The 24882-nt window shown below is 46.1% G+C and overlaps 1 protein-coding gene across 1 annotated transcript in view; it reads left to right on the top strand.

Annotated features, from left to right (window-relative positions):
* kirrel3l (kirre like nephrin family adhesion molecule 3, like) overlaps positions 1–24520 on the top strand; it is a gene marked incomplete at its 3' end in the record, with an annotated part of 30377 nt that extends 5857 nt beyond the window's left edge. The window contains exons 2-15 of the mRNA XM_079165291.1: positions 14255–14410; positions 15021–15170; positions 17120–17277; positions 18717–18867; positions 19048–19153; positions 19491–19639; positions 19777–19904; positions 21107–21233; positions 21413–21513; positions 22229–22427; positions 23235–23342; positions 23540–23649; positions 23819–23908; positions 24026–24520. Coding sequence (XP_079021417.1) covers positions 14255–14410; positions 15021–15170; positions 17120–17277; positions 18717–18867; positions 19048–19153; positions 19491–19639; positions 19777–19904; positions 21107–21233; positions 21413–21513; positions 22229–22427; positions 23235–23342; positions 23540–23649; positions 23819–23908; positions 24026–24520 — 2228 coding nt within the window. The remainder of the gene's footprint in view (positions 1–14254; positions 14411–15020; positions 15171–17119; positions 17278–18716; positions 18868–19047; positions 19154–19490; positions 19640–19776; positions 19905–21106; positions 21234–21412; positions 21514–22228; positions 22428–23234; positions 23343–23539; positions 23650–23818; positions 23909–24025) is intronic.
* Between the last annotated feature and the right edge of the window lie 362 nt (positions 24521–24882).

Genomic DNA, 24882 nt, shown 5'->3' with positions numbered 1-24882 from the left:
GGGTGAGGTAAGGAAGCTGTATAGTGGGAGGCTTTTCTGCTTCTGCCACATTCCTGTGAAGCTGCAGCAAGGAGGGCAAGAACACATGGCTAAGTGCCTCCCAAGCTGGCTGAGGTGAACCTAACACCCCTCCTGGAGGAAGCAGCCCAACCATTGTTCCAGCACATTGCACCCGTCTGACTGAGGCATCCTACTGCTGTGCAGATCCCAGGGGGCTCGAAAGAGAACGAGGCAGTGGAGGAGAGGGACTGATTGTTCCCTGCTCAGACTATCCACAGATGGGGCTACGGCACAGGATGCTGGCTGTTTGCTTTAGAAAGTCCCAGGCGTTTGCTTTGCAGTCGAGGTGTATAGAAGGCTCTGGAGGATAGAGGAGAGGAGAGTGCCAGTGGAGACAACAGCAGGGGAAGGGAAGGAGAGAGCAGAGAGAAAGAGAAAGAGAAAGAGAAAAGAGAAAGAGAAAAGAGAAAGAAAGGGGTAGTAAAAGGACCCTGCCTAATATGATGTCAGTGTGAATATAGTGTCAGTGCCAAGAAGGGAAGACAGATGATACAGCCAAACAATCATAGCGTAGTTGGGCGAGAGAGTGCTCAAGTCTTCCTCTGTTTCCAAACAGAGACATATAGAGCTGGAAATATGGAGAGGGGAGGGAGAGCAAAGAGAGTAAGCGAGGCAGGGAAAAAAAGGAAGGGATGAGATGCAGGGAACCCAGGCTGCATCCATCATGTGGTTTGGTGCAGAAGCCATTTGTACCTATTGTTCTCCATAATTTGTTTTCTCAGAGTCTGCAACGGGAGGGGTGAAGGGGAGCGACTAAGCCACGGCAGCCATTTATTTTTGTGCTAATTACATAAGTGAGACAGCATAATTAGACGTATAGCTAAATAGACAATAGGCTGAGAGAGATGCACAGAGGGAGATAGACAGGGAGGTGTAGATGAATTCAAATAGATGACAGGCATTGCCCTCTCTATTTCACATTCAGGAGTGCGAGGGAACGCGTTGAAAGAAGTAAAAGGGATGGAGAAGGATAAAGGGAAAGGGAGAGTAAAGAAGATGGGCCGATGGAAGGGATAAAAGATAAGAGGGAAGGAGAGAAAAGCCCTCTTCACAGACTGCACTTTGAGGTGCGGCCCAATGCTGCTGGAATAGTCACCTCATTTAATACACCTGCTCAGCGGGAGAGGATAGAGGGATATAAGGAGATGTTGTGAAGAAAAATAGAAAAGGGCAAAAGAGAAGAGAGGAAAGACGAGACAGATCTCATCTCTGCTTCTTCAGATCAAAGGCAGAGAGTGTCTACAGAAAGCTGTTTGTTGTGGCTTGTTTGGGAGGGTCTCTGTCTGTGTGAGGTCATTGTTTGACCTGGCCTGCTATTTTGTTCGGGCGGTATTACACATCAACACAGCCACATGCCATATACCTTCCTAGAAGGTATCACAGGCTGCATAGCCTGGGACAATTTCCTAGAGAGAACTGGTGAACCACTGGGGCGGCGAGATGCAAGAAAGCTGACAAGACGACAGCTAGGTTGTCCTGTAAGAGAGGGAGAGAAGTTGAAAGTTTGTTGAAACCAGTACAGAGATTGTACATCTTTTCAACTCACTGAAAAGGACCACGTTCTGAGGGAGTAGATCGCTGTGTTGTTCAACGTTCTGTGTGTGCTAATGCAGTTCTAATGTAGGCGGTGCGTAGGTGTGGTGAGCATGTCACCAGTCTTTCAGGGCTGTGCTACAGGAGACGATAAATAGGCCCTTAATGAAGCCACTCAATCACAAGCCAGTTAAAACAGCTGACCAAAGAGTGAGGGGCAGTCAGGCCTGATTGGAGGTCCATTGAAGCCGGTCGAGAGAAGCTCTTGAGCCGTCACACTTTAGATTAGCCATTCACTGCACTACAGACCTCTGGCCTAACTGCTCTTCTTTCTCTAAACAGTCCTCTGACACACTACAGTATAGCTCGAGTCAACTCCCTGATTGTGCTGGGGAGTTCTTTAAAAGCCAATTTAAACTCAGTCCTTTGTTTAACTCCCCAGGAACTCAAGCTGGGACATATTGTGTTGGCTGTGTGTGTGTGTGTGTGTGTGTGTGTGTGTGTGTGTGTGTGTTTTATTGGGCCAAGGCCTAGGTTTTATGTGAGCTGTCTTTGAGCATGTGATGTTTTGTTAAAAGGAACTGAAAAACTCTCAGAACTTGCACAGACTAGTTTTTTGGGTGAAAGAGAGGGTGCATGAGAGAAATCAATGGCCCAATTCAACCTATTACAGCCATGACTGTTGCTGTAATAGTGTGGAAATGGACAGTGGTCATGTGGATCCCCTTTTATACCTCCAGGCTCGGATCACAACTGCAAGCTCCGATTCATTTCCTCCCAGCTTTGATTAAAAAAAAAAAAAAAGAAAGTACTCTGAGGATTTCAAAGACTCTCACCATGATCGTAGCGAGAGAAGAGATCCTTCCGTTTTGTGAAGCGGATGAAACCTCCATTCTGCCAGGTTTGCCGAGGGACAAACATAACACTGGGCTGCAATTTTCCTCGTCAAATAATGACTCCTCTAGTCCTCTCTCCTTCCAGCCTTTGCCTCTTTGATCCCAGGTAATGTGTTAACAAGCAACGGGTTCATGGAATACCCATAACATCAGTATGTGTATTCGCACTGAGGTGTCAGAGTGTGAGTGTGTTTGCGCATGTGTGGCTTCATGTGTGTTTTCACACCAATTAATGAATTGCTTTATATGCCTGCTGAGGGTGACGATGGCCCGTCCTCTAGCAGGGCATTGCTTTTTTCCTCTCCTGTGTCAGTCTCCACTCATGATGGCCTCGGCACTCCCTCACACTAACACATTAATGAGACCAGTCTAATTAGTGCCTGTGGTTGCATATAGGGGATCCCAGAAACCACAGCACCATTGTGAGTTGGCATAATCAGGGGGCCACTCGAAGACGGAGGACCCACTGCACCAGTGAGAAAGTTCACACATACAGGGAGACCTGCTTGGACTCACACTCAAATTAGTGTCTTGGTTAATTGGAATAGGAGTTTAATAAAAAAAAAAGAACAGGTTGGATTTTCTGATATGTGACCACTGAGCTTCAGCTCCTTTTCCATTTTAGCTCCCTCACTCCCTCCTGTAGCGCTCCCTCCCGGGGGCGATGCAGAAAAATGATTTTTGCTCTCCTTCATCCTTCTCCCTCACTCTAGATAATTCAATCTGTTCAATATCAAATAATCCCTCCATATATTTCAGCCTATTTTAACGTTATAACTCAAACAGCTACCTCTGGGGGGATGAAAGGGAGAGAAAGGGAGAGGGAGAGGCAGCCTAGGAAAGAGGGATGGCAAATAGCTCTCAGAGGAGTGCTTTTAAAAGTCTCTGTTTGCCGTTCTCATGGGCCAGATGTGAAACAGTGGCCGAATAGATTGAAAGTGAGAAGAATAGGGAGGATAGAGAGATACGGGAAGATAAAAGAAAAAAGAAACCATCAACAAGAAAGGAGGAGGGTGTAGGTGATGTGAGTTGTGGTACTTAAGGTCTTGGGCTCTAACTTGTGTCCCACAGCACTTAACATGCCCCTAGCCATCTCTCCTGGCAGTTAATTAGAATCCAATAAGGTTGCCGCCTGTTGGTCATTGTTCCTCCAGTGTGTTTACCCTTTCCAGAAGCTCCATTCGCTGCTTAATCTGCCGAGAAGCTGAATGTCAATAGGTCAGGCCAAGACTCCTGAGTCCTGAGAGAGAGGGAGAGACAGAGCGAAGGGGGAAGGAGAGAGGATCAGGGGGATGAAGGAAAAGGGTCATTCCTCCCTCTCGCTCTCCTCTCAATATTTTCCTGTAATGTTCCATTCTCGTTGTTGTTTTCCCCCCCTTCCCTCCCTCTTGCGTCTCCTCTCCTCTTCTTTTCTTCTCACTTCTAATCCGTCCTCTTGATTGTTCTAAGCTGCTTTCAGCCAGCCCCTGGGAGGGTGGGGGGTTTTGGAGTCTGTTTTAATTAAGATTTAAAAGACGACTCCCTCAAGAAGGGAGATTTGAGAGCAGGATGGACTGAGCAAAGTAAATGAAAGAAGGTAGGACAGATTGTAGAGAGGGTTTAACAATTATCGGCAATCAGTAAATGGAGAAAGTTAAAAAGCTATTATTTAAAAAAGGTAGATGCGCACATCGCACCCCCCCCCCCCCCCCCCCCCCCCACACACACACACACACAGTCGCAGCCAGATTCGGAGACATCCGCGTGGCTAAGCCAAATGGGATTTTTTTATTTTTTTTTGTAATCAAGCAGCACAATCTATATAGATTGATCTCAACTTCCTGTGATTCATACCATATCGTGCGAGGGTGATATGGAATCAGCAGTAGCCGGTAGGGAGGTTGAGGGAGTTATCTCCACACTCCGTCTAATGATCGATCATCTCACCAGATGGGCTTAAGAGCCTGTAACGCTCCACTTGTTTATCAGAGCCCCAAACCTGAGGCCTCTCCGGTAGATGTGACCTGCAAAGAAAGTCTTGTTTTGCAGACACACAGATAGAATGCATGAAAGACGTGTAACAGAAGTTTAAAGTTTGCTTTTGTTATCTTCGTAGTGTGACCAGACACGTGGATATGTGCTGTAGTCATTTCCCTCTGTGATGTGTTCTGTTGGGGTGGTAAATTTAATTAACAGTCTTATCTCACCAGGACAAAGGAGATTTCTCTGTAGAAGTCTGGCCATCAAAGATACAGGTCCAGTGTATAGCTTTACTTCTACCAAACAATGTGTTGGAGACAAAAATGTGTGTCCATCTGCGTGTGTCACCGCGTGCTACATGTTTGGCAAAACAGTCACATAGCACACATCTGCCCTCGACTGCAAAGCGAACATTCTTCATCCTGAGTAAAAGCGCCAAAGGAAACACACCCCAAATCACAGAGTGCACAATGAAGTGTTTAAGTTCATCAAGCCACAGACTTTGGTGCAGCCGGTAAGGTGTTAAAGGCCAGGCGAGGGTCAAGAGCCCAACCCACGGCATTCTCTGCCATGACACATCGCAACACACAGCCACCATATGTCCAGGGATTCGCAGTCAATGAGCCAACCCACCCAGCATGACAAAAGACCCATTCACACAGAGTTGACTTTGAGGTAATCTGCAATGCCATGGTATGATTAGGACAGAATGCAGCACTAGTCCAACTAGTGGCCGTTGGAGAAAAACAATAGACTAGAACGTATGGAGAAGTAAGAAGGAGTGTTAGGGAAAATGGTACATGGACAAAGAACTCTATAAAGCATTTTGAGCGGATAAACGCGAGCATGATCTTGCCCTCAGCTTGCTGCAGCTCCATAGCGTGCCTCCATCAAAGCCCCTTGAGATTCTCCCAGCACACTCTGCCTCCGTCACTCACAACTCTGTTAATAAGGCCAGCAGTAAACGCCAGGAAAGATATGCAGGGATGAAAGATCCTTCTCTCATGTTCTCGCTTTGAGGATGTGTTTCAGGCTGTAGGGGGGGGGGAAGGGAAGTGCAACTTTATAGAGCAATGCTACAATAACAACAACAATAAACCCATCCGCTTATAAAATAATATTTTGTGTCCCATATCCTGTTGTGTTGCAGCTCTGGGGTCTTTTGGCAGAAATAATATTAAAAAAAGCCCCCACCTCCACTAACTGAAAGTGTAGAAGAAGCCCATGCCAAAGAATAAAGTGTGTGGGGCTCCTGGGGGAGGGATATATCACACATATATTCTTTCACTGCAGCGATTAATATCCGGGAAAAAAAGGTCAAACTTGACTTGAAACGGTCCAGTATATCACAGTTACATTCGGAGCTTGCATTTCATACATCAATCCCTGCTGTGATGTCTCATCAGCCTGGTCACACAGGAGAGACCCACACTGCACATTATCAAAGATTGATGGGGTGTCCTAGTTAAAGACAGGGGGAGGAAGAGAGACGACTGGTTGGAGAAGGGAACTTTGCGTTAGTTACCCTTTGCCTTTTCAACTGTGGGTCGTGTGGCCTTTTGCAGCCCGATGCTAAACATCATCACTGTAGTTGGCAAATGTGATGCCATTCTTCACTACTGCGTGACCTAAAGATCTGACCCCTAGATGTACGGGGAGACTTGAAAATGCAGGCTTTCGATGTCAATGCTCTCAGACGAGACGACGCTGGCGCTGACTCAGGAAGCTGAAGACGGAGGGCTAAGCCTTCCAATCTCCCCCCGTCTGCCCTCTTCCTCATCCTCCCCTGTAACAGAAGACAAAACAAACTGACAGAACAAACAGGCAGATTACCCTAAATCCTTTTTTCTCTAACACACAACCTAACCATCACTTATATCCACTGTTCACCGTCATCCTACCCGTTTCTTGTTCAGAGTGCTTGCTTAATAATTAATTGATTAATTAGTTCTCTCATTAATCATGTATTCATTAATCATGGCCTGATTTTTCTAGAGGAAGCGGCGCAATCTGAAAAAACCCTGACTTCACATTTCACTCTAATTATGCTCCTTTACTAATCAACGCTTAAGAAATGGAGTTTCAGGAAATTAGTTTTCCCCTTCCCTTCTTTTTCTCAACACAAAGCAGGATGTATTGAGGTCAGCAGGTAACATTGTTCCCCTCCCTTTCTTGTGTTCTGGAAGCTCTTAGTCATCAGTAATTTTAAAAGAATGATTCAAGTTACAGGCAATCTGATGAACAGAATAAAAATGTGATGTTAAATTAAAACTCGCCTTTTCTCCACCCCTAGATGAAAAGGGAAGAGAAATTCTGGTCACAGACTAACCACAGACATTGATTAATAAATGGCAATTTGAAAGCCGTTTGTAAGAAGAGAGAGGCGGCAGCATTGTGAATCACACACTTATTGTTTTCACTGGATCCATGGCTCTCCTGGGAGAGGAGGTAATTTGTTTAAACGCCAGGAGTTATGTTCTCTGGACAGAGAGATGGGAAGATAGCATAGTTCAGAAATATCTACTGTAATGTGGAGCAGGAGAAGGGGAACATTGAAACAGGTTTAATTTGAAGTGTTTTTGGGGCCTTTGTGTTCCTGTTGGATGCAGAGTTCACAACACGGCTCAGCTGCTTTCTCTGAAGGGGCTCTTGTCAGCTGCTGACAAAAAAGAATTATGCATCAAATTAAAGAGCGCTCCAGTGAAATGGAGGCAAGTCGGGCATTAACCTCTAAGCTTTAAAAAGCACACATATTAAGCAACACTAATGAGACTCTCATTGAGCTAGCTGTGTTTTATATTCAGACACACACAAAAGCGCAGCTTTGACTTCAATGTGCCATTGCTGCTTCTGAATGAGGTTGTCTCTCTTATTCATCTCACCAGCAGCAAACACTGCAGAAGTGAACAATAGCGTAGATGGCCCTTTTGCTCTAATGAGATGCATACATTTACAACATTACCACCCTCATTAAAAAATAATAATAATAAAGGGGGGGGGGGGGAGTATTAATTATGAAACGCACTACTTCCTAACGTGAAGAGCCAAGGGGGTCTCCACTGGGCTCAATTAGGAAGAGTAGGCCGCAAATCCCTAGACTAAATTAATTGACACCCCAGGGCATTAGGCCCAGAGTCCCAGTACAGAATCTATGTAGAGAATTCCTTTGTTTTCATTTCCACCGCCTTTTAGAAAAAGCAAGAGATGGAGGCAATTCTAACATGATCTCGTCATTGTTTTATTGATTTATCTATTATTTATTCATATTTGTTTTGTTTACTTGTCATGACTGAAGCCGTAAATGAAAAGATGAACTTTTTTCAAATGTATCCCTGCCCCATCTTTGACAAGCCTCTCCGTCACATGTTGTGCACCGTTGCCGTTTTATCCACCATGTCAGCTGTTGTGCACACACTAAACCAGGGCTTTTGCAAACAGCACTAGAAGTTAATGATTTAAAAGCACAGTAAATTATCTGAAAGCCCTTCCATCCAAACACTGGGGAAAGGAGGGAGCCAGAGAAAGAAATTGGGAACAGAGACAGCAAGGAAGAGAGAGAGAGAAGCAATGGGGACAGAAAAGGGCTGGAACTGTGACACAGATCCAGCCAGCAGCTGTCTTGCAGTGAAAACACCAGGGGGTAAGCAGGAATGACACAAAATGACAAGACTAGCTCAATCAACATCTTGTCAACACTGCTGGCTGATGTGTACAGACAATTTCATACTGCCACCACTAGCTCCCTCCCCTTTTCTCTCTTTTTTTATATGGCTTTTTATTTCCTGTCCTCCTGCCAGCCAGCCAGTCACTTGCTATCTGTCTACATGGAGTCAGCTCTCAGCTCTTTGGCTGTTGGCTTCAGAGTATGGAGGGGGGGGGGGGTCTGTTTAAAAAGCTGTGCAAGAATTATACTCAGAGAGATGCTTCTGCCCACTGGTAACCCTAAAGACATGGGAGTGTGACAGGGAATGTGTGTCTATGTGTGTATGTGTATGTGTGTGTGTGTGTGTGTGTGTGTGTGCAAAGACAGTATAATAATTAGTGTATTTATGGCACATTGTCGGGCACTGCAGCACAGCGACTGCGCGACCCATTCCCATACACTCACACACTCTGACTATGTCACATCAGCACTCTTGGTCTGCCCCTCCACAGCCTCCTCCTCTTTTCCCCTCCTTGTATGCATACCACTCTATTACTCTATCCACTGCATCTGCTGTAGCAGGTACCCGGGGAGAAACTCTGCCGCTGCTCGCCCATGCGATCAGCCTCACTGCTGCCCTGATGTGTGCAGTGCCCTATTCCAGCAGAGAAAAACCTCGTGGTGACAGCCTTGGAGACAGACTGATTACAGCGTTCCATCAATCCCTTTTCATGGCCCACTCCTTTGCAATTGGAAGCTGACAGGAGCCCACTTTTTCCATTTTTACCTCACCTCAGTTTTTGCGGTCTTTCGAAACATGGAGTGGCTCTTTTTTGTTGTTGTTCCCTCGCCTTCTCTGCTTTCTTGAGTGTTGTGTTGACAAGCTGACACGAACCCCTGTGATTTTCACACCAGGGATGCAGAGAGCGGGAGAAAGGGACAGGGGATACAGGATAGAAGAGAGGAAGAGATGGGGCGAGAAAGTGCAAGGGAGATGCTGGAAAGGGATGACAGCTGACACGGAAATGGAGAGTGGTGGCAGAAAGAGCCATTGAGAAAGCAAATCAACAATTAGCAACACCTTACATAACTCAAAGGGGGCCTGCTAGACATTGATTTCTGGGATCATGGCTCACTGACTGTAGACGAATGAGTGATGAACAGAGGAATGAGAGGATGGGGCTGTATTGTAGAGGAATGGGAGAAAATGCCCTGGGTGGGGGTATACAGCAGCAGGGGGGGGGCTTGGTTAGTGAAGCGGGTCCACACTAAGAAGGGTCTAGGTTTGAGCCAAGATTTTCACAATGGAATAAAGGCTGAAAGGGGAGGCTAGGAGGATTAAACTCCAGCAAAACAGCTCTTAAAAAGCTGTTAGACTGCAATTTGGGCACACAAAATGCAGAATGGGAAAAAAGATAGTGCGAGTGGGTGGGTGAGAGTGCAGATGGAATGCCACGTGAGAGAGAAAGGATTGAAGAGAGGCCGGGACACATTAAGGTCTGAGAGAGGAGGCCATCTGCAGAGCCACAGGCTGAAGGAGTTCGCGACGGTCCAAGTCTAAGAAAAACACAGAGGTTCCTCACACATGCAGTGCTTGTGTTGGGCGCCACACTGCCGCGAGTTGGTGGGTGGTATCTGTTATTAGTCCACATCAAGCCCTCAGAAGTTCTGTAGGAGCCATGGTAATGAGCTTAGTAGCCAGATCAAACATGAGATGGGTGCAGGGTCCCCTTTGGGACATACTCTTTGGTTCAGCTACATCAGCACTACTATCCGTTTGTGTATACACACACACACACACACACACACACACACAGAGAGAGACACACGGACACACACAGGAAGGGGAAGACAAAAGAGCCTGACTCAAAACAAAGGGATAATAATTCCATACAGAGAGAAATGGAGCTTGCATTTTCCAGCCCGATTTAGAAGCCTTATCTAGACAAGGCACAATGGATGGCATTTGGGGAAAGGGGTTGTTTATTCCAAGCTTGACACTTTTTTGCCAATTGCCTTGTTTTGTGCTGGGGGTTTTTTATGGGACTGTTTTCCCCCCTTCTTTTTCTCCTCTCTGACTCTTATTGTGGAAAGCTCGCACCAATTGGCTGCAGGATTCTACCTCCACCACTGGGGAAAAAAGCGCAAGTAGATATCAGGCGCTATTTTCTAACATTTTGAATTATTGCTGCAAAGAGCAAATTGTCCAGTCAAGTTGAGAGCACTTTTATTTATAGACCCCACAGGACTGGATGTTGCACTCTTTGCACTGGATTGGAATGAGGACATGGAATAAAATCAGGACTAAAATAGAGACTCTGCAAACGCAGCTCAGAGCCTCTTAGAGTGAATGACCATGTAGTTGAGTGTCATTGTAACAACACGCGGAAATGGACATAGTGCATCGCCTGAGCTGTTAGCAAAAGAGTCTGACATTATTTTATGTTTTATTTGAAGGACCTGACTTTTTGAATGCTGTGTTAAATTGATTTAAAGTGTGGATTTTTTTTTTTGTGTGAGATTACCAAAATGGCATAAGAGATTATGACTGTGGTGACTTGGTAGTAAATGCACTGTAGTGTGTGTTAGATCCCCATTTTATCTAAAGGTCATCTGCAGTGCCATTATCTTTCTCAGTCTTTAGCATCACGGATGGCACTTATACACACACACACACACACATTCTCAGTGTACACACACACACACACACACACACACACACACACACACACACAGTGACTGGTTCAAACTAATTCTACCAAGGCAGATGTCCAGTGGTGGACGGATCATTGCGGACATCTGTCCATCTCTTCCTGATCCTTCCTGATGTGAATGTATCACTATCAGCACAGATGAAGGAGAGAGAGAGAGTGCAGGCAGTGCCAGGGTCGACGCAAAGCTCTTTAATAGGTTGTGTCCAAGTCGGAGAGGCTGTTTTGCACTTAACTCCAACCATGTGACAGAGACAGCAAAGTCACAGTGTCAAAGTAACTGCTACATGTGCCCTCCAGTGCCTGACATGTCGCTTTCCCTATTAACACTGCCCCACCCTCCACACTCATTCACACATTCAAATTGGCACACACACACACACACAGACATAAACATACATTGCACATTTTTAGACACAAACGCACGCACACACACACACACTGAGCCCACACAGTTGGACAGAGATGCACACACACATAAACTTAGCCCCATGTGCATCCAGCAGCGTGAAATGATATTCCATTTTGAGAAATCCGGATTAAAATATATCAGGCCAAATGTGTTTTGACCTTGTTACAGGGGAATGGAAAATAACACACACACTCATGCACACACACACACACACACACTCACACACACACACACACACACACACACAGCAAAGGTAAGAAACAGAGTGAACGTTGCATTTTTTTGTGATGAGGACTAAAATTGAACTGCATTTAAAGTAACATTAAGCACACCGCATGTGGTACAACTAATCTACACTGCACATATTTACCTGCGTAATGTTCAAGACGACATGGTAAATAAACTCACATCTACTGCAGAAATGTGAGGATTTCAAGGGGGATTCAAATCCTTCTTTTGCGACTGATTCAATTGCAGCCAACAGACAGGTTCCTCATTTTGAGTCTGGTGAAAACACTGAAAGCGATGGTGTTGCGGTGTTTGTACCCATATATACTGTATGTGCATGTGGCACTGCAGCACACCAAGAGCAAGTCTCCTCACACCCACAGCTCCCTACTTCTTCTGACTGCCTCTCTTCCACTGTTTCTTTGTCTGCTTCTGTTCCTCCCTCTCTCCCCGTCAGAAATGTATTCATGTAATTAAGCTGCTAATACACCGTCAAAGAATTGTCTAATTCAGCAAGGAGGAATTAAAGGAATCTGGCATGAGTCATTAGCCATTCGAGATGTTCTGTTGAGCATTTTCAATAAGGGATCTGGATAGCAATGAATCACTCTCATGGTGTGAAGACATTCGCTACAGCACATATTCTGTAGTCTATATTTGTACGCCTGCATTTATATGTGTGTGTGCGTGTGACGTTAATTGCCATATGTGAGCGTGAGAAATTGTATGTGGGTGAGGTTTAGAGAAACAATTCAGTGCATGTAATTCATCCAAACAATCAACCAATGCAGAGAATTATTACTTATTGTAAACATTTAGATGCTCTGGGCAAGATACTTAATTGCAATCAATGTTTGTCCTGTTGCAAGTACAAAGAGGAAAATCACTCTGCAAGGGGAGGCATATAAAAATGTTCAATAGCTCATAAAAGGCAGAATGTTAGGGACAGGCAGGCAGACTGTGAAAAAAACGCATTTTTGAAGGTATGATGGGAAAATGCCAGCCTTCGCTAAACGCCTAATAGCCTAAGCTAGAAGATGTTTCACTTCTCATTGACGCTCTCAAATTGGCCTCCTTTGATCCACAGTGCGTGACACACATACACCCTACCTGTTTGCACCCACGGCTCAATAGTCCTTTTAGACGCTTGGTAAAATGATGAAACGGGAGACATTACTGGTGAACTAACTTAACTCACTAATTGCTTTGTGGTCTTTCTTTCTGTTTTGCTATATTAACATCTCTTTTGGCCCAGATGGAGAGTAAGAAAGAATGGGTGCATGTGAAAATGGGTTTTTGCGGCAGTTGTTGAGAACCACAGTGGTATGAGCCGTGGAGAACTCACGTTCCTGATGAGCTCACTGTTTGGCGGCTTCAATTGTGCTGTCGGGTGACAGAGACAGGAGGGTGCAAAAGCAGAGAGGGGAGGCGAGGGGCAGGGTTCAGCCCATGGTGCACCCCGAGATGAAGTGGATAATTGAGTGCGGAATAAACACTGCCAACAACCTCGGAAGCCCCCCTTTCAAAAAGAAAGAAAAACTAGAGAGAATGAAACGAGAAAGAGGGGGAAGAGACGGGGGAAGAGAAAAGGGGAGAGAGAGAGAGAGAGAAAATCCCAGCTACCCTCTGGGGGGAAAAGCTGCTATTGAAAAGCTATTAAACTTGCATTTAGCAGGATTGATTGGAAATGAAGAGGCCTATTAAAAGAGAGGGACAAGGGGACAATAGCGCGTCTCTGGCCGCCGTATGTTGCCCTCCTTTCAGCAGCTTTCTTTGCTTGGGGGGGGGGGGCAACCCTGTCTGTTTAAGCGCTCCCACCAAGAGAAGCAGTTCAGGGGGGGCTTAGCACTGCCTGAATAGAACCCTCTTTATCTTCCTCTGTCCCCCTTCCCTTCCATTCTCCACCAAGCAACAAAGAAAGAGAGAAGGAGAATGACTGAAGGTTTTTTTTAAGTCCTCTTTGCCGACTCAAACAGACACCCCACTTAGATAACCAACCAACTGCCTCTCTCCCTCTCCTCCCACCTTCTCCTGCAGATTAGTTACCTCTGGAGTCTTGCCATCCTCCCCTGCCAGTAGAGTTTCTAATACTTAATCTTTAGCATAGTGGCACAAACGGTTGGAACCGCGGAACCGTATTCACGCCGCGTTTCTGCATGCGTGTGCAGGCAGGCCAGCCAATCCAGTGAGACCGTGTGCCATACTTAAACACAGCAGCAGAACGGCTGCAGGTGTCTCTGCTGACTTTCAGCAGGCTCAAACGGATGGGTCCCCCGGGAACTTTAATGGAGTTTTGATTGTTTAACATCCATTTTTACAAAAAGCACACTGAAAGAGTGGCGGATTTTCCTCCCCAGAAGTGTGTTTGCTTCACGTCAGCGAGCATAGAACCATATGGTCTTGAGAAAGACTTAAATAAGTTATGAGGCGCAGCTGACTCTTCCTTTTAGAAGCAACATTCATGGGGGGGGGAGAAATAATATTTTCACACATGTCGGCCTTGTTCATATTCTCTCAGCAAGTGCCATGAAAACAAGGGAGTGAGCAGACCAGTCTGCCCTCTTTCATACTTGCTTATTTTTTCACGACCCTTACAGTGCAAGTTTCACTTTTCTCATGCTACACCTCTGCTGGCACTGCAGAAACCTACAGCCACTACATTCTCTGAAATACCATTAGCAGTGTTCTGTGTACCTATATATTATTGTACTATTTTGTGAATTCTTGTGTGACTTGACCATCTACCATCATGAAAATATGAATTCTAAGAACATTTTTATTCACATCGTGCTCCCTCTCTCTGTTCTCACAGCAGCCACCCAAGCAGCCTACTTCTCCCAGCAACCCCAGGACCAGGTGGTTGTATCCAGTCAGTCGGTGACTCTACCCTGTGTCATTGTGGGTTATCGGGGAATGGTACAATGGACCAAAGATGGCCTGGCACTGGGTGGAGAGAGAGACCTGCCAGGTATTATCACTGACTTATTATTTCTGTCTCTCTTCTCTCTACTGCTTTCGGTGTGTTTATAGCTCTCTCTGTCTGTCTTACCGCGATCAATGCCAGGTCTCATTAGAAACCAAGTCTCTCTCTATGTCAACCACTGGAGTTTTACGCAAATGAATGTTTAGAGAACAATGTACTGCAGACAGGTCGGCTACTGCTGCACACAACGAACTTTAATTTGTTGTTTAGCATTTTAAGGGTCTTGTCGGAAGGTAGATAATCAATTGGCTTTTGTCACGCGCTGACATTTAAATGTGTGGCAGACTAGAGAGAAGGTGGAGAGGCTTCCTCTTGACCTTAGCCACCCAATCTTCATTGTGTCTGTCTTTAAAGGACAGACTCCTCATGCAGCAGCCTTCTCACGTGTTGCATTTCCAGTCTCGCACTGCTCTGCTAACACAACGGCTCAATGCCTGGCTCAGTGAGGTGCTCCATGCTTTCATTTGTGTCTTAAAGAGCCTTGCCACGTTTCTCACTCCTTTGTTCAACGCACAAGTCTGGTCCTTTCATTATGTATTGGTTGTTGGGTGGTTTGTTTGTCTCTGACTCTATTCTCTGGGCTGGCTTCACGCAGGCTGGACGCGGTATTCCTTAATGGGCGACCCGCTATCAGGCGAGCACAGCTTGCTGATCGATTCGGCAGAGTTGGAGGATGACGCGGTGTATGAGTGTCAGGCTACACAGGCGGGATTGCGCTCCCATCGTGCCAAGCTCACTGTACTAGGTAAGATACACAGCTCATGCATGATCCTCACAGCCAGCCCCAGTGCCAAGGCCTGCAGGCTGGCAGCGCTTGGGAACAATCAGGGGAGTGTCTTCATCACAAAACACAGAAACATGTAGGCAAATCTACAAAGAACACGTGCAATGCACAAGATAATCACATTTAAAGAACATCTTAACAGAGACAAATAAAAAATACACCTAAATACTGTTAAATTAGAGATTCATAAACATTCTCTTATCGCCACTCAAAAGATAACCTCATTGTAAATCTAATTTCCTGGTTTAAATCATGTCCTGAAAGTATAATTCAAACCAGGCAAGGCTCAGCCAAGAGATTTATCTCGAAAAAAAGAAACCCTCTGCTCTCAGTAGCGATAATCAAGACTGTGGATGCCTAGGATAATGTGATTGCTGCAGTCACAAATGACTCGCGTAGTCGCTTGAAAGTCAGGGTCTGCACAGTTAGCACATTTTACAGTGAGCCACAACATTTGTCAACGGCAAGTCGTTTTTTACATTAACATGATGTGAGTAATCTACTTCTTCACACAGACGTTCAGAGTTGGAGGGGGGGGGGGGCGAGGGCCACGTCCTGTGGGAATTGGAATTGGCAAAGCACTGCTGGCATCTGGTGGCATGCAAAGGAACATCATTCTATTAATTTGTCCTGTCAATTGTCCATACTCAACTGTGTAAATGTTCCCTTATCTCTCTATAATACTTTCACAGAGGGCGGTATTAATTAGTTAATCAGCTTATGCCACAACACAATGCAAAGCTTTCACCACAGAGCCTGTTGTCCTTGAATCCATCTGTTGCTATTAAGGTGTGCAGTCTGAGTTCACGAGACTGACAAGCGGTACAGATAGGGTTGTCATGGAAAGGCAAGCAGATAGCGATCACAAGCGGCATGTAGGAACATTTCAACTAAATGAATAGGTTCAGAAAGCCGTTCATCTGCCCACCTTCCTGTGTCTCATGTCACTGTCAAAGCTGTACAGAGCAGCACAAATCACTGCCCTCACCACATGCCCACACACAGCCATACAGACACCCATGTAGAGGCAGCAAGCAAAGTTGATGAAACTGCCACTTTTACATTTATTGCACTCTGAAAGACCAAATCTGCTGGTTCATAAACATTATATGCATTTCATGAATATATAAAGAAAATCAGGTGAATTGTTTAGTAACCTGCGGTTTATGTTTACATTTGGACATAAGGGTGTTAAAAAGCGATGGGGTGCACAAACCTGTGTGTGTTTGTGTGTGCGTGTGTGTGCGTAAATCAATGTGGCCAGATGAGACCAAAGCAATCCTGCACAGTCAAAGGAGTCAACGGTAGGAGTGCAGTCAGGGGAATCGGCATGGAAATTAAAATCACCTAGCACTCGGATTCCATTAGTGTCCTTGTTGCGGTAGCGGAAGGACCTCTGACAATTCAGATACACACAGTGAAATTGGTTCGGTGGAGGGAGCGAGAAAGGCCAGCACAAACCCCATGTTTACGCCTTCTCATATTGGTTGGGGAGATAGACGCCTTCATCAGGGGTGGCACGCTTGGCTTGCCAGTGGTGCGAGCGAAACCATGCAAATAAATGAACAAATAAGCAATTCAGTTGAAACATCACTCTGCAACAGTAAGAGCAAATAGAGTAATAATGCTAGTCCCAAGAAAGCAAATAAATGTGGTTGAGTCTGTTTTTCTTCCAAATAAAAAACGTTCTTGGTCTTTTCTCTTGTATGAAACTACACCTTGTTAAATAGACACATGGCCATAAGGAGATATTGTTTGCCTCTTTTACTGTTGCGATATATTGATGATGAGCTAAGAGCAACAGCAAGCTCAATAACAAGATGGCCTTTTTGTGGCTCTGTGCTGGCCTGGAGCTGTAATGAGTTTTTAGTTGTTGTTGTTTTGAGTGGTACGTTTGTTCTGCTTTACAGTTCCTCCTTCAGACCCTGTGGTGGAGGGTGGCCCCGTTGTACGTCTGAAGGCCCACACACCACACAATCTCACCTGCAGAGCCTCAGGAGCCAAACCTGCTGCTGAGATCACCTGGTACAGAGATGGAGAGGTCATGGAGACTGCAATTTATTCCAAGGTACAGTGAGAACACAGCATTATCATTCAAACACTAACAACCACACAATATTGCACCACGTAACAGCGCGCAGAAATGAATGCAAATCTATTCAAATCAAAGATATTTTCTCTTAGGGTATGATACCGTTATTTTTCTTTCATTTCTCTTTTTATTTTTCTCATCTTCCTTCCATGGTCTCACATTTTTTTTTTCTTTCTATCACCACCCATCTCTCGCACAATTTCTTTGCTCTCTCTGCAGTCCCCCTCCCATTTTCACTCTTGCCTGACCCCCCCTCTCTCCCTCCCTCCCTCCCTCCCTCCCTCCCTCCCTCCCCGCCTTCGCTAACCCCCTCCACCCCCCTTTGCTCCCTAATGCAGCGACACTACAGCATAACTGGAGCATGCCAAAGCTCAGACAGGCATGAGTGTTTCATACAGTAGAGTTTCTGCAGAGAAGAAATAACCCACAACAATGCAGAAACACAATGGGGATGCGCCGGAGCGTAAGCCAGCCACGGCTGGGAAAGTGTCACATTTTTCATGCTCTCTGACCACGCTAAACGACGCTAAACGCCACATTTAAGGAGACGAGAGCCTGCAGTGAGAAAGGAGGGAAGAGGATTGGAGGGGGGAGGGAGGAGAAGACAGGAGAGGAAAAGAAGAATACATGAAAAAAACAATATAGAGTTAACTAATGAGATAGCTTTGAGAAAAACAGAGATTATTTCCACCATTAAGAAATGAGACTGGGGCAGATAAAGCTTTGTCTTAGTGAGGGGTGGTGTCAGGGAGTGATGTGATTTGATCTAGCATAAAGTGCTTTTTCTGTGTCTAGCTGAGGAAGTGAAAGCCTGCGTCCATTGATTTGGCTGTCCAGGGGAAAAGCTCTGCTTGGCCTTGCTCTCTTCCTAAGATGTGTGACACTTCTCCCTCACTGTCACCACCCAAAAAAACAGACACACAGGCACCGTAGGCATCACAGTTTTTTTTTTCCTTGTGTGTGTGTGTGTGTATGAGGAAGAGAAGGAGAAAGTGAGAGCGCAGTGAGCCATATCCTCAGAATCTACACCTTTCCTCACTTAGGCGTATTGATTTCTGTGAGCAGTAAATAGATTTAAAAGATGATGACAAACAAGGAGCGCTGACGGGGAACACTCTCAGAAATGTGGGAACAGCACAATATCCCCTGCTGCATCATAAAATATATGATTTAACTGCCATGCCAAGAACGGGATGACAATTTCAACGCCTTGCACAAGAAAAAACAAGACCTGCAGTGTCATAGAGATATTCCTAAATGGTGCGGTCACAAACGGCAAGTGACTTGCTTGTGTGCCATTGAACTGATGCTCTGTTCTGGTCGATTGCAATGAAGTCTCTCTTTAAAAGCATAGTTTGTATCACTGTTGATCGGACATACAGGAGCAATCTAACAGTTGTTTTGCAACTCTACAGACTCTGCTTGAGGATGGAAAGAAGGAGGCGGCTGTCAGTATGCTTCCAATCGTTCCTGAGGATAGCGACTCTGGACGCACCTACACCTGCAGGGTTCTTAACCCAGCTGCCCCAGCTGGACGACAGACATCGATCACTATCAATGTCCAGCGTGAGTGTCCCGGCTTCAGCTTTCCTATAGAGACCACCAAAATATTGCAGCGTTGTAGCAGAGTGCATGCCATGCACAGTAATCTGTAACGCACATTTGATTCTGTTAAAATGTGAATGGTGCCAATGCGATTACTAAATCCAATTCGTGTCAGTAACATAAAAGTCTCCCTCTTCACAGACCCTCCTACAGTGACTCTGTCAGTCCAGCCTCAGACTGTGACCGAGGGAGCTAAGGTTCTCTTCATCTGCTCTGCTTCGGCCAATCCTGAAATCACTGGATACAGGTAGCCATCCATTTTAATCTTAATTGTTCACTCCGATCCTGCCACCATCCATGCTGAGCCAGCAGTCTGAGATGATGATACAGCAAAATGTTGCATCTACTTCCAGACATTATATGCTGCCAACATGCCAACCAGAGTAAAGATGTCATTCAGACAGAAGGAGTACAAGCATGCAAGTGCTTAGTAGATTCATTGGGTTAAATGGGCTGCTTGATTGGCAGCGTTTGATTGTGATTGGCACAACCCATGAATCGGCTAATAACCACTTTAATACGCCTGGCTAAGTACCTTCCCTGAACTAATGCGACTGTATAATGTGATTATTCATCTGTCCCAGGTGGTCAAAAGGAGGAGTTCCCATCTCTGAGGCAAATGGGGACAGCCTTGAGGTGACAGTGGACTACTCTTACTTCACAGACCCCATCTCCTGTGAGGTGTCCAACTCTGTGGGCAACACCAATGTCAGCACCCTGGTCGATGTCCAATGTGAGTTGAACTTTAGACAAACAATTCGATACAGTCTGGCTAAGCGGTGTATTTTGCACTTTTCTCGAGGTATGTTATTGTAAAAGCACCCTCTTATTGATTGTAACTGGCTGTGTCTCTTTGTTGCTTCCCCCTAGTTGGCCCCAGACTGCTGTCGGAGCCTAAGCCAATGACGGTGGATATAGGGATGGATGCAGCCTTTACTTGTGCATGGACTGGAAACCCTCCTCTGACCCTGGCCTGGACCAAGCAGGGCTCCAGCGTGGTAAGGAAACAATCACTAGTCACCACCTTAACTTAGTGGTAAAGCTTCAACACCAACCCTCCAGAGAGAACCATTCACACATGGCCTTGAGGCATGAATTGCTCACACACTTCCCCCAAACATTCTTTTTATGGCTGAATCTTCAACACCTCCTCTCTCCGTGCTCCCTGAGGGCTAAAGCCTCTGGCAGAAAACTGTATGTCCACTGACAGTTTCATACAGCATCATCAGGGCACATGACATGACATGCTGTCATAACTCTAATCAATCAATCAATCAATCAATCAATCAGTGAGTCAAGCTGTGGTTCAAGTGTGTGAGTCAAGTGTCGCAACTTTCAGAGCAGCATTTCTGCCATTAAGAAACTTGAGTATCCATTTCCTCAGTCAATTTCATAGGCGGAACAAATGGGACAATTCCACCTTCACTTACATCATCTTGGTAAAAGTCTTTCAGCGCACGCACACCCCATCAGTGGGGACGTCTCATAGGAGCATCTCTCCTGGTAACTAATACAATTTCTGAGGCAGTGCTGGAGAAAACACCTCCAGTGAGGAATGCTGCAGGATGGCGTAAGCGATGCTGTCATCTCGAAGAGTGAGCGCTTTCAGCCCCTCTGAGGGAAAAACGCAGGCATTTTTCTAATCCACCCACTGCCACTGTCCCTCAAACAGCTTCGAGTAATGGATTAATTGGGTTACTCCATAAGTGTGTTGAAATAAAAAAAATTGGAGAGAGTGAGAGGGGGTGTAGAGAGGTAGAGAGGGAGGGAGGGAGAGAGGGAGGGAGGAGGATGGAGTGGGGGTAAATGGATTAATCACAGCTTGATGGAATGACAGGATCAATGAGCTAAGGAGTGAGTGAGTGTAGCAGCTCCAAAGGCTAAGGCCCACTCACACCATAGTGCGCTCCGTTCTGTCCCCACTGTTTAATTACAACAATCTCCCCAGCAGCACGGTCATTCAACGGTGGCTGGAGTGCTTAATGCTGTGATTAAAGCTCTTCACAATGAAATTAAACTCAAACCACCAGCATTTGTTACAATGGTCAGCCCACCTCTGTGCTGCCTCCACAATGAGTGGGCCACTGATAGAGGTCCCGGTTTCCTTTGTCTGCCTCTTCTCCCCACTGCCTCGCTCTCTCTCGCTCCTTCTCTCTCCCTCTAACACACTTCTCACTTGTCTCTCTGGATTCCTCACTAGGTGCTCAGTAACGGCAACACCTTGCAGCTGAAGGCTGTTACCCAGGAGGATGCTGGAACATACACCTGCAAGGCCATCGTACCTCGGATTGGAGTTGCAGAAAGAGATGTCACTCTCACCGTAAATGGTGAGTGGCTTCTTTTCAGAATATACACGGTTGCTTGTGATGTTCGGACTGATGTGTTGAATAAGTAGCATCAAAATTGATATCTGACAATTTGGCATTGGTCAATATTTCAAAATATTCTTTTTGTTTTTCCATTTCTCTGCTCTGCTCACTCTGTCTTTCTTTCTTCCTCACACCAGGCCCACCTATCATCACAGTGGACGCCACGCAGCATGCTGTCAAGCACTCCAAGGGCAAGCTGGAGTGCCGGGTGGGAAGCAGCCCCCCGCCTGATAAGATTGTAAGTAAGCCCTGTTATTTGTGCTGTGCATCATTCACTTGTGCTTGGGAGCTTACAACCTCCATGTTCCTCCTAGCCACACCCACATCCGAGCGATCAGTCAGTGCAACCTTACCCCTGACCTCACCTTCACACTTTCGCACCAACACATCTCCACCTCACACGCTGACAAACACGTACACACACATATTCACAACTATAATTGCAGCAACATTGACTGGAGAGTCAGTCGAGTTCAGGGAGCTGTGGGAGACTGGCTTCCTGTAGGTTTCAGTCAAACCCTATTCAATTAGCGGCCCAAGAGGCATCACTCGGCTGACTGACCCCGTTGAACTGCTGAACGTACGCTGGGCTGAGAGAGGATAATTAGGGTGTGAGGAGGAGTGAGAGACAGGTGCCCTGCTGGCCTTGCACTAGAGACAGCAGAGAGGAGCCTTATTTCATAGTGCAGCTACCTAACCCTTCTTAGGCCTCACCTGCAGGGCAGACGTGGGGGGCGACTTAAACATGAGCCTGTGAGCTGTGTCAGCCACGGAGCACCTTAGAGGTCGGCAGAGAGAAAGCAGGATGTAAAGAGAAACTGGTGTTCAGTCGGCGGCAGGCCGGGATCTAAGGATAAACATCCGGGCAGGCCTCTGCTTAGCTCGCCGGTGAGCAATTCTTTATAGAAATGTGACTTACTCCCTGTTGTCTTTTTCCCTGCTCCTCTCAACAGGTGTGGACCTTTGGAGACATGAGCCTGTCCTCTGGTTCCTCCGGTCGTTACTCAGTGCAGACGGTAACCAGCGACCATGGTGTCCTGTCATCCCTGGTGCTGTCCGAGACTCTAGCACAGGATTTCCAGCTGCGCTACAACTGCACCGCTTGGAACCGCTTTGGCACCGGCACCGCCCTGGTCACACTGAAGGAGCAAGGTACACACGAACAGGATTTTTAATCCCCACCAGAGTTAAAATGATACTCTCAATCCTCGCTGTGAAGGAGGCAAGATTAGGGAAAAGCAGCGCTCCTGTCTTGTGCTTATCTTAATTACAGTATACTCCTCTAATCAATATGATTTAATCAGCAGATGGTTCCTTTAATGAATATGGTTGCCCCATAACAGAGATATTGATTGGGGACAAAAGTAAATTAGAGGAAGCTACATGCGTTTGCGGTTGGACTCATATCCTCTATCTCTGTCTCAATGCCAAATTCAGCATCTTAGGCTGCAGTCGCTTTAAGTGATCTTAAAATTAGGCAGTAGAACTACTACGCTGCTGCTAGTGGAAGCCTTTGTTGCAGCAGACACCAAAAATAAGGTCCTCGCCAGTAATTTAAATCAACGTAGCGGAGTGGGGTCTCCAGAGAAATGGGCAGCGGTATCTCCTGGAATCTCTAATTAGATTACTGTCTGTTGCTTCATTGCATGTCAGGCCTTGTTACCCTTCTTTTAGAGAGATTAGAGACAATAGGCGGGCTGTGAGATGCCGGATTGCCCGCATGAGCATACGCTAGCTGTGAGAAGGCCGGGGCTTACAGCCGATGCATTTATATAGGCGCTGACGTTTCTGGGATTAGCAAGACAAATGAATGGATCTCTTTCTTTCTTTTGCTCTGATCTGCACGTTCTTGACAGTGACACTTATGTTCTACTATCTCTCATCCCTCTACTTCTCTTGACAACCATCTACCCCCACCCGCTACGCCACACTTTCCTTCCATTACTGTTCTTGTTGCAGAAGCCCTGCCTATGCTGATAATTGTTGGTGGAGCAGTAGGTGGAGGCTGTGTCCTGCTCATCTGTGTCATCACTCTGGTCTCCCTCTGCTGCAGGCACACAGGCAAAGGTGAGCTCAACGGTCAGTATGGGCGAGAGGGTCAACAGCCAATTCTTCAAATCAAACAGATTAAAGTCCTTTTCATTTGTGAGCCGAAAATTGAACAGTTTCTGTTCAATTTTTGAGCCGTTTCCCCTGTGATTAAATAGCATTTGATGTACAAGTCTGCCTTGTAATGTCAAGTTTCTTCCTTTTAATCCCCACAGGTAAAAGGTGCACTCGTCTTTCCAAAAGTGACATCAGAGTTCAGATTGTTCACAGTGATCACAACGCTACACGTGGCAATGATGATGAGGAGGATGTCAAAGAGCCCATGGTGAATTTCTTTGAGCACCGTCTTTGTATGCCATGTAGATATCTTTGTTGATGGTTCGGGAAAATTCACATTAACACTGTAATGTAATGCTCAGACTTTGTTTTGTTGTTATTCAAGTGAGGTCTCGCTCATCCGAGTAATTCTTCAAATATGCTTGGTCTTCCCTCAGGCACCGAACAGCAGCGAGTCTCCTGGGACATCGCGCACAGAACACAGCGACCTCCTGGAAGAGGAGGAGGATGAGAGATCGGACATCAAGGTAAAACTAAAAAAACTTACTTGAAGAAACACTCAGTTTAGCTAGAATGCATTATTTCCATCCGTCATACACAATGCTGAACTATGTTCATTTTTATTTTCTTTGTTCTTCTCACAGGACCCCACCAATGGCTACTACAATGTCCGTGGCCATGAAGACCGCAATATCCGCAGCAGTGGCTTCTCTGAATACGTGCCAAACACTCGGCCAGTCTACACTCCATCGCAGTTGCCCTCCCCCAGCCCCTTGTATGGTCAGCATGGCACCCAGCCTCGTGTCTACGACTTCTCCCACCGATACGCAACCACCACAGCAGGCAGAACTGCATATGAACAGCAACAAGCTGCCCAGCAACAGCAGCCCGCCCAGCCAGCCAGCATTTATCCCACTGATCCCCTCTACAGTGGCTCTGCATACCTACCTGCCACCTATGGTCGCGCCTTCACCAGCTACGTTAAGCCCGCTTCCTACGAGAAGGTGGATGCGTATGACCAATCAGATCAGGCCAGCAAGGTGTCCAGCTCGTCTCGCTTCTCTTATGCCTCCTCACAAGTATCCTCCCAGCAGTCTGACTATGGCCGGCCTTCACAACGTATGCAGACGCATGTCTGACTGGACAAAAGAATCGAGGAAAAAAAAGGAGAGTACAGGAGCAGATAACCATTGTCACCTCCACATACACGTGTGGCTGGACTAACATGAACAGAGACTTACCTTGCTCAGACGGTCCTTCAAGGACATGTTTGGACAGTATTTGGAGGGAGCCATGTGATTTATGGGGGTTATAGAATAACCAACCTTTATTTGTTGTGATGGATGGCGGGATCTGTGGAGCTCCTGAGCTGGAGAATTCAGCAGATTGTGACGTTCAAGTCAAACCTATGATTACAGTGCGATACCTCACCAGGTTATCTCTACATGATGACCACCCAAACCTGTGGAGATATTCTGTCTCTTTGCCAGCGCCAACTAGA

The sequence above is a fragment of the Pholis gunnellus genome, assembly GCF_910591455.1.
Source record: "Pholis gunnellus genome assembly, chromosome: 8".
NCBI classification, from domain to species: domain Eukaryota; kingdom Metazoa; phylum Chordata; class Actinopteri; order Perciformes; family Pholidae; genus Pholis; species Pholis gunnellus.
This window is presented reverse-complemented; position numbering and strand designations above follow the sequence as displayed.